This window comes from Adelges cooleyi, unplaced genomic scaffold (genome assembly GCF_023614345.1).
Source record: "Adelges cooleyi isolate 19-005CV unplaced genomic scaffold, UGA_ACOO_1.1 ACOO_flye_CR_arks_rails_tigmint_CR_PRNA_115, whole genome shotgun sequence".
NCBI lineage: Eukaryota > Metazoa > Arthropoda > Insecta > Hemiptera > Adelgidae > Adelges > Adelges cooleyi.
In genome coordinates this window covers 289244-299778 of record NW_026095768.1, presented here as the reverse complement: position 1 = coordinate 299778, position 10535 = coordinate 289244, and the positions used below count along the sequence as shown (strand labels likewise).

The window sequence follows — 10535 nt, the reverse complement described above, 5'->3', positions numbered from 1 at the left end:
GATCAAACTGTGAGAGTTTATTCAAACTAAAAAAATATAAAACGGTAGTAATGTATTATCTTGATCGCTGTTAAATTTATATAGTCAGGTACATCTAAATGCAATTCAAATCATAGGATAACAATGCCATTGTAATATTTCATGTTATACATAATGAATTTTCTTATAACATTTATTAATAGGTACTATTATTATTTTTCCTTTGACGTTCGGTTTTTTTTCCGTCAGTTTTAGAAAGTCTAACTCCTGATAATTTTTTTATTTAATTATTTTCTTTATTTTAAATAAAATGTTTTATTCAAATGCTAAAAAAACTGTCATGTTAGAATTTTATTACAAGTGCGTTAAAAATACTCAAAAGGACGATGAAATGTATAGAGAAGTTTTTCCCAGTTATAGAACTCCCGGTAAAACTACATTCAGTAGATTAATGCCAGCATTACAAAAGTCTGGTTAATTTTATAACAGAGGGAACCAAAAGTGCTCAAGCGAGCAGATAAAAAGCGGATATTTTATGTTACCTAGTTGGCTAGTAAAAATATACACAGAAACTGTTTAAAAAATGTCTGGAATTTTTTAATTGCCATATTGTAGTACGTAGTCAATGAATAAAATCAAAATTTAAGTATTTAATTCTTTCAAAATTATACTTTGAGAAAACTAAAGCTGAACAACCATAATGTCACAAGAGGAAAAAAATAAAGACACGTTTATGTGAGTAGCGAACAGTTACAGTTATTGTCAAATTATATAAAATATTATAATTATATGATTTGTTAAAAAAAGGAAACATTCAACATAGTATCTATATAAAAGTTTTCAAATAACATAAAGTATTTACGGTATCAGTTGCACTTTCCACTATAAACGCGTCGTTCATTATAATTTATAATACTTTATGCAAACACTCACTATTCGCTTTAACAACCTATACCGTATACTTTATTATTCTGATTTTGAGAAGGAAAGTTGACCAAATTGAGTTTTTAAATTAAGTTATGATTTTTTAATTAAACGAATCATGTTAATAATTTTGCAGACCTATTCCCCGACCGGGTGGTCTAATAAAAATAAAAAAGGATGTTAGGGATAAAAAAAACAAGGTGCTGAAGTTCGACCAATACCAAACCATACTGAATCGGGTGGAAGACATGGAAAAAGACAAGTACCGAATAGAAAAAACCATTGCTAAAAATCCACCATTTCCCACGGTCACGCCAATAAGAAACTTGAACTTGCCGAAAATCTCTCAAGAATCTCTTTTTGATAAATGCTTGGTCGAAAACGAAGACGACGGTAATCTACGCTGACTCTATATGACTTAATTAATTTATACAAATAATAGCCATTCCTACTTATTAAATAATGTACACTTATTATGAATATTGACATGTATTATATTATTATTATTGAAATATTTAACAGGCGAAACACAATGTGAATACGAAAGGTGGTTAGAGGAAACGGCACCTGCCAAAAACGCCAACCTCATTGACAACCTGGAAGAGGCCATCAATTTTATTGTCTCATTGGCATCGAACCCTAATGCCGATGCAAAGGACTTTGACGAGATGCAAGCCATCACAGTGGTGCAGTTTCTTCGTACCATAAAATCGCCGGCCGGCCAATACGAACCAAACAACAGGCGACTGATGGAGTACATCGATAAGAAAGGCGAAGAATTTCATTCGAAAAATTAGATGCTTTATATTTTACCATACACATGTCAGAGCACATTAATACACATGTTTTATACAATTTTTATCCAGACTTGTTTATAAAATTGTTAAAAAAAGATAAATTTGAAAACAGAACAGTAGAAAATCTGGTTATATAACAAAATATATTACTACTATATGTTATGTTCCATTAAATAATATATATATACTTACCCATAACAGCTGTATTGTCATTTATTTGCATTGAAGCTTCATAGTTGTTTGCAACTTTAAATGGTGATGCAGGAGTAATAATGGTTTCAGAAGTTTTTTCTTGACCTATAATAATTAAATAAAAAACTCATAATTATCTTTTTTAAACTAATGGAAAATATAAAAAATGTAAAAGCATTTCCCTTATTAGGAAACAAATTTAATTGCAGATATTTTTTTAACTTCATGTAAGTAATTGCCAACAACAAATATTTAGTAACAGAGAACTTATACAGAGGCCTCCTCCCCGCCTTACATTCTCAACTACATGGGGTTGGCCACCTTAGTCCTCACCTCCATAGAGCTCCTCGGTCTTCTACATTTCATATATTTCATTATAAAAGAGAAGCAACTCCAATAAATGTAATAATTATAAACAATGAAAAATAGAAAACACTGAATGAATACTTGTATCCTTTTTCCTACACATATGAGTTTTCAAAAAGCTCACTGTTTCAAAATTCAATTTTAAGGATAAATAACTTGTTTAATAAACAACACATATAGTTCCTACAATTACAAATATCAACTGTAAATAAACAGATATTCTTTTAAATTTTGTCTGAAATTTATAAATACTTTGTATTAAAATAAATAACTTATACATATACTTACTTTGAACAAAAATTAGTCTTTTTTTAACATTGTCTGGGCAGCTATAACTTTCAGCTGGCTTTTGGCTAGTGTTTTGTAGTGTTACATCTGAAACACATACATTGTAAATCAAATAACAATGTATGTACACGCAGCCAATTTCAAACAGTAACACTATATTTCAATAGACAATTATTAATATTTAACGATGGACAGTAAATTTTATTTAATTGTTAAGTATATTTACGTCATTCAATTCTAATACTTTTTTACTGTTATATAGTAATTTAAATATTTAATAGGTAGGTACCTTCAATCGTATCATCATTTTTTTCAGTATTACAATTCTTAGTGATGTCCTCTAGTTGATCAACTATAAATATAAATTTAATAAATTTTGTTTTATTGTTTGAATTCACTAACTATTAATTTTGAGTAACTTACATAGACTGTCACAAGATCCTGGACTCCATAAAAATGTATCATCACTAGAATTAGGTTTTTCAATATTCTTTTTAAATTTTTTCTTGCCAGAACAGCTAGCAGACGATTCAGCTGACGATAACTCGCTTTGTACTTGAGCTCTTCTGATAGACTCTTGTGCTGCTGAGTAACTTTCTGTTAAAAAAATGTAATTATGTATATCATATACTTCACAAGTATGTATATTAAATAGTTAATTTAAATACCCAAATACTTTTTACTCACTTAATTTTTTCTCAATGACTCTCGCTACTAAATTATCAAACTCCAATTTATTTGGTCGTGTCCTCTTTTAAATATGTCTAGCACAATTGTTTCTTGGCCAAGTACATTTTTTTTCTCTGTACCAATATGAAGGAACAATTTCAATCGATTTGTCCTCTTCAAATTTAACAATTTACCACATAGTTGTTAAAACACTATACCTACAAAAAATAATCATTAAAATTTAGATATCTGGCCACATTTAAAAACTTTCTACAACAATTTTCAAAAATATTTAACACCTAATATTGTTTAATAAAATATAAAAGTACCTATTCAATTTATAACTATTTTTGTAATATGGCGACTATACAGGGTGATCCAACTAACGTAAGACACTCATTTTCTCGGGAAATATGAATATTTTGAAAAAAAATTTTTTCCTATTTTTTTAGGTATAAGTTTTACTACATTTTTCAATGCTTTGAAAATTTTTATTTTCATCCCTTATACGATAAAAAGGGTCTAAGTTCACGTTTTCAAATGGCAACATATGTTTTTAATTCCATAAATTTGTAGGCAAAAAATTTTAAAATATGTTATCGTTTGAATTATTAATTTTTATCCATCTAGTCGTTAGCTATGACTTTGTAAAGATATTACATTTTCTCTTAAATATTGTTATATTTCTTTGGTTTTCCAAAGACCGGGAGCCAATAAAATACTTATTTATGATCGCATTGTCCGATAGATGAGTACACAGATAACCAAACATAATAAAATGTTTTGTGATATTTTGTTTGACCAGCGATTCATATTTATAGATTACCGACTTTTCTAACACACCGTCATGACAGGTAGGTTGACAGACCTATATTGACAGTGGCTAACGAATGGCTATTTAACCACAACAATCAAAAACCGCGGTACAAGTAGGTTGATAACTGCTGCTATGATGATAATACAAAATATTATTATCATTAGTTATCATATTTTTCTACTATCTATGTTCTACATTCAACAAGTAACAGCACAGTACAACAGATTATTATTATGCTATTATGAAAATTATAATTTTTATTGTTTTTATAAGTAGTAAACAATAGCTTTAAAATTTGGCTTACAATCTCATAAGTGCATACATTGAATGGACAAGCGTCGCGAAGCGTTACTATTATTTGTTTAGTTATGTTCAATTTATTCAAAATATGTTCTGTGCTCAAATAATTGTTTTAAACAATATACACTAAATAAGGAATTTTCGATTTAATTTGCTTACTATTTTAATTCTACAGTAAATATTTAAAATGTTGCTTATTTTACATTTATAACTAACTTTTTTTTATTATATAAACAACTTTATTAATAAAAAATAATACAATAAAGTGGACTATTTTTAAATGATTAAGTTGTCTAAAGACTAGATATTTGTAAACAGTGATTTAAAAACCTACAACAAAATCACAGTTAAGTTTGAAATTGTATTAATTATCGACTTAATTTAAGCCGGTAGTTCCAAACTGTGATTCAAAGTACTTTTACTTTTTTTCTGTTTTCCCCATCCTGTTGGCAAAAAAGATTTGATTTTTCTGTAACTGTAAATTTCTCAACACCATTGATATTTCGTTTTTTTTAAGTCAAGTATTTCTTATCGAGATCAAGGTTAAAAAAAATGGATCAATAGTTTGTGAGTCAAATACACAAAATCACACAATGATACTCAAACTTTAAAAATAAAGTTAGGGTTTGTGTCACGCAAACATTAAATTATCAGAACTTGTCTTTTTTATTTTATTAATAACTATTAAATTAAATAGTTTCTATGTTTCTAATCTTTTCATTAGTACAGAGTACTTACTAATTATTATTATAACTTATAAGATGTATAATGTTATAACAATAGTAATTCTAAAGCTTTTATAATAAAATATGTCTGTTTCAAAAATTTCAAATTGAAAAGTTAATTCTTTTACAGTTGAATCTGCTTATTTTGATTTTATGTATAATCAGTATTTTCTTATTTTTATTATTTTCTTCACTATTTAATGTCTAGAAAATTAAAAGCTTAATAGATTTTAGTTGTTTAAAAAGAAAACCATTATTTGATATTTCCTTGTTTACTATACAAATTAAAGTATTGACATTATTAAACTATTATAACGGGTACGTTTTACTAAGATTATGTAAAAGTGGCAATATTAAATCAAAAATAGCCTTACCTAAATTGTAGTCTCTAAATTTAACAATTATTCTGTAATAAAACACATTTTTAAGGATTTAAATTTTATGGAATTTGTACGCGACAAGTTTTGTCTGATTTTATACACATACATCCATGTATACTATATTTATGTATAAATACAAATAATTATAAAATCAATTATACTAACTTATAATGCATAGTTGTTAAAAAGAAAATTTGTTTACCTTTAATGATGCAAATAATGGTTAAAAGAATATTTGCTGTAATGCGTATGTGACAATTTTCCTACTTCAAAGAGTTAAAGAACAATTTTTATTAATTTTTACTGTGTACTTTACAAAATTTAAACATTGTAAAACAATAGTAAAACAATTGTATTGATAAATTTCAATGACAAATATATAGTATAGTATAACATTTAAAGAACAATAATACTCTTGTCTGATAATATAAGTATTTAACTAATAAAATATTCATAAACTAACTATTAATACAACAATAAATTTAAAAATTACAAATGTTACTATTTTGAAAATATTCAACCAAAAATATTAAACAAAAACAATATCTATACATTTGAAATTGTTCAACTTCTATAATACTGATTTAAATTTTTTTCTTTTAACAATCGTTGGTAATTAAACAAATCTAACAAAATCAAAATTCAATAAATAAAATTAACTATAAGAATTATCTTAGGCAAGTTCAAAAAAATAATTTACTTGATTTACTGAATTCATTAAATACAAATTAATAGAATTACAACTTTTCAAAGAGAGAATTATTGTATATTAATAAATTTGATAAAAAATTTAACTTTGATAGCCAAATACCTGTGTCAGTTATAGCTAAAACTTTATGATCAAATATCCGTAATGTATGTTAAACACACAATATATGGGTTAGCTCATTGTAAGAAATAACTAAACTGAAAGCAGACATTTGAACTACCTTAGATAAGTTTAATCAAATAAAAATAATATACTTACATAGGCTCAAAATAAAATAAAAAACAATAATAGTATTATCAAGAAGTGATTCCTTGTATGTAGTAATATGAAATGCATACCTTAATTACTGATATTTTTAAAAATAAATGAAACTGGTATGTGAGTATTATCAATCCACATACCCACATACCATTTTAAGTTAATCACAACACAACACACTTTTCATTCAAATTTCTTAGTATTGATATTATACATTCACATGAAAAAATGTCACATTAGAAATAAATGTTTTATACTTATAATTTACACCTTGATACATAATTGTGAGGTCTTGGGTCCAATTGGAAAGACATTCCCATAGCAATTGATATGTCATACTCAAAACCAATTTTACATGATATCCTTGGTTTTTAAAAGATGAAATATTTTCAATAAAAAGCATTCAACCTAAAATAAAAAAGCTAATTGAATTCGTATTGTATTAAATTATCTATTAAACTTTAATACACTTACCTATTAAATTAATGGTGTATCCAAGAATGAAACGTCAAATTAAAGTCGAGAGCAAAGATATTCAATTGATATATTTATGCAAATATTTCAAAAACTATAAAATAACGAGTTATGACATAACTACAATGAGCATGCTATCGTATTTACTATAAAGTAAAATGTAAATTTACTAACATTTTTTGATTAAGTTTGTAATTTCTCATTTCACTAATGGAAAATGTGTGAACTGTGAAGTCAAAATTTGTTAGTGACAGAGGTTATGTACAAATAATAAAATGTATTATGGGTACTGGTCACTCGATTATTCCGTGGTAACTGATGCATAGTTTAGATACTAGATTGTTATCCGAGATAACCAGCTAATGACTAGCTCCAGCTAGATTAGGTTAAAGTGTAAAGTCCGTTATCCGTAACAGTCTACCATTCGTCTAATAATGTGTGGTTATTTATTATATCTGATTATGATACGGAATGCGTTAACATCAAATTATTATTATATTTGATGTGATGACCGTCGTAATAAAACTACTTGTCTTTGTCGAATCGAATGAAATTATTAAGAAATATAGACAAAAATTCAAATCTATACAAAGTCATAAACAGCGAACAAATGGATGAAAATTAAAAATTTAAACGCTAACATTTTTTTAGATTTTTTGTCTTTATATTTATGGAATTTAAAACATATGTTCCCATTTGAAAAAACGAGGTTCGTACTTCTTTAACGTATAAGGGTTGAAGATAAAAATGTTCTAAATATTGAAAAATGTAGTTAAATATGTACCTAAAATTTTAGGGAAAAAAAAATTCGCAAAATATTCATACTTTCAGAGAAAATAAGGTCTTACGTTAGTTGGATCTCCCTGTATGTACACCTACACTCAAATCCGTTATAATTAACAGTTACTGTATCAACACTATTTTATAGAAATATTTATTACCTAATTATTGAATTCAACTAAATGGTTTATAAAAAATAATTGTAATTTTTAATTTTACATAAATATATTTTTAATAATTAATGTATAAAATCTGTTGTATACAAATTTTATACAGCTATAGCTACTTTATCAATTAAATTTTACTTATAATTTGTTACTGGTTTATCTATTTGTTAATCTTAATATAGATGTATTTAATTAATTTAAAAAGGTTGTAATTATTTTTGATAATATTATACATAAAACAAATATTTTTCATATACTGTTTTTTTCTGGACTCACAATACCTTCTACACCGGTGAACTCATTTGATCTGACCCCACTATGCCCCAAACCCACTGTACTGGCTTTTTTTCATTAATACATAAATAACAAGATTGATAAATACATTTTTATTAGTCAAATTAATATTTTATTGTAAATATACACATAAATTATAAATAACTTAAAATAAAAAATATTTACCTACTAAATGTAAAGAATGTAAGTAAAAATGTAAAAAATTATAAATCATTTTTTTTTAAATTCATTCACAGGATAAGAATAAAATTCCTGACTTAAATAATCTACATTATACATATCTAGTTTTGATGACCTAATTGGTTTATCAAATACATTTTTTTTTGTTTTTAAATTTCTGACAAATTAAAACTGCAATATTATTTTGGCTTTCAACAATATTCAAAACTTTGATTACATCGTTATTTTTTGTTAAAAAAAAAAATCAGCCACAACAATTGATTTTATAGTAAAGTTTTTTATAGCTAAGTTTGTGAACTGGGAACCTTGAATACAATCCATAAGTGGACCACGTTTATGAGATCCAGAAAAACTGAACATTGGTTTTTCTTTTTGGATGTGAGATTTTAAACTATTTATTTCATTACATCTCTTAACTACTTGAATAAGTGGGTTGTTAGGTTTTCTTATCAGCTTTTTCAACGTACTCATATAATTTTCAAATGGAAATGTTGAACAATTATCTAGTGGACCAAATAGATTGTAATCGTCACTGATATGTGTTAATCCATGTACATTATGGGATATAAGATGTCGACCATACAAATTTTCAAACTGTTTAACAAATTTGTCTAAGTTTTCTAGCAAGAACAATATGATTTTCATAATCAGGACTCAATAATATTGTCATTGCTAAACTTAAGTCAAAAAAATGTTTCCAATGTTCTTTTGATAACACAGTCTTGGTCGCAGTAAAACCCAAATACAACAGAAACGTCCGAAATTCTGTGGCCTTCCCATATTTTATCTGAGCTAAACTTCGTGGTTTTCTATTGATTTCACAAGGTATATTAAGCCTTAAGGTAACTAACGATTTTGATATTTCTTCTATTTTCCAAGATGGACATCTGACTGAAAGAGGACCCTTCATCCATAAAAAAACAATTTTTTTTACTATACCAAGACAAACCAAATGTTGATAATCTAAAGAAAATCTAGTAACAACATCAAAATTAGGCACATTAGCTAATATAGAAGTAGTTCCAATATGAAAGTCTTCATCGGTTTGTGCAACATAATTAAGATGAGTTCACTGAGGAAGTCGACTAGGTCCCTTTTAAGTTATTTAGTTAAAATTAAATATTTGTAAATTATAGTTCTAAGTGCCAAGTATTATATTGTTAATATTATCATTGTTTTTAAAATAATTTTAACACAAGATTAAAAATACTATATATTTTTATAATCTTCAATTTTGTCCGAACTTTTGACTTTGAGTATTTTATTTATTACTTTCTCTTTTTTTTTAACTTTTCAATTTTTCTTTGCATTTCATTATTTATTTATCCAGACTTTTAATTTTGTTGTCATATTTGAGCTGTATATACCTTTTTAGTTGCTTGTCTTCATTTTCTTCTTTAATTTACCTTGAACTGATGGTTTCGTTTAGCTCTCTCGGACAAGCGTCCGTTATAAAAAGTTCCAGTGACAGTGGCCATTCCGATTCCAATAGTTTTTGCCATATTTTTATTCTCTTTCAATAACTGCACTACTTTACCAAATGGAATCTTGTGTTCGATTTATTTACTTAGCCGTACTAACAAGTGGAGGAGTTCCCTTAAGAATCACCTGTAAAACGAATGTGGAAAGGAACCCAGATGTCTATGTCCTCGCTGTCCGTATAGGTGTAAAGTGCGATCGAATCTATTGCGTACTGTGATCCTATATAACGCGTGTGCGTGTCCGGCCGCGGTGGTGGCGTGCGTCGTCGTTGTCTGTGTGTGTATGTGCTGTTATGGGCTCCAAAAAGTATTATAATAATGGGACGTGAATCGGAGTGACAAATAAGTAAAAATTATAAGTAACAAATGGTGTGATAGTTGTTCCAGGTAACAATATTTTATTGTAAATAACAGAGAATCATTCTTTATTATATTAATAAAATAAAATTACAACTTTAACGAAAAATAAACATTTTTTCTTCATTTAAAAATACAATACAAAATAAACAATACCTACCATATTTAAATATCACAAATTAAAAAATAAATTTACAAACCAAAAAAAAAAAACCTTGATTGCAAATAATAACTTTATAATACATTTTAGAAAAAGTACGTTCATGACGTAATATTTTGAAAGATGTTTCTATGCTCTTCAGGTAAAAAAGGAATCATTGCCAACAGATCTTCTTTCTTCTCTGGCGACAATGTGGGTTTTGGTACAGGTATCAATGTCTGATTTTTAAGTTGGTCTG

At 26.7% G+C, this 10535-nt stretch overlaps 1 protein-coding gene across 1 annotated transcript; it reads left to right on the top strand.

The window, feature by feature from the left end:
* Positions 1-679: 679 nt before the first annotated feature.
* LOC126847658 (uncharacterized) lies at positions 680-1700 on the top strand. The gene is made up of 3 exons (XM_050588042.1): positions 680-714; positions 1040-1296; positions 1426-1700. Exons 1-3 carry the CDS (start codon positions 680-682, stop codon positions 1698-1700), a joined length of 567 nt encoding a protein of 188 aa, XP_050443999.1.
* Positions 1701-10535: the final 8835 nt, after the last annotated feature.

Coding starts and splice junctions, on each gene's coding strand:
- LOC126847658 (XM_050588042.1), top strand. CDS start 680: ATGTCACAAGAGGAAAAAAATAAAGACACGTTTAT. Junction 715..1,039: donor AAAAATAAAGACACGTTTAT/GTGAGTAGCGAA, acceptor ATAATTTTGCAG/ACCTATTCCCCGACCGGGTG. Junction 1,297..1,425: donor GGTCGAAAACGAAGACGACG/GTAATCTACGCT, acceptor AATATTTAACAG/GCGAAACACAATGTGAATAC.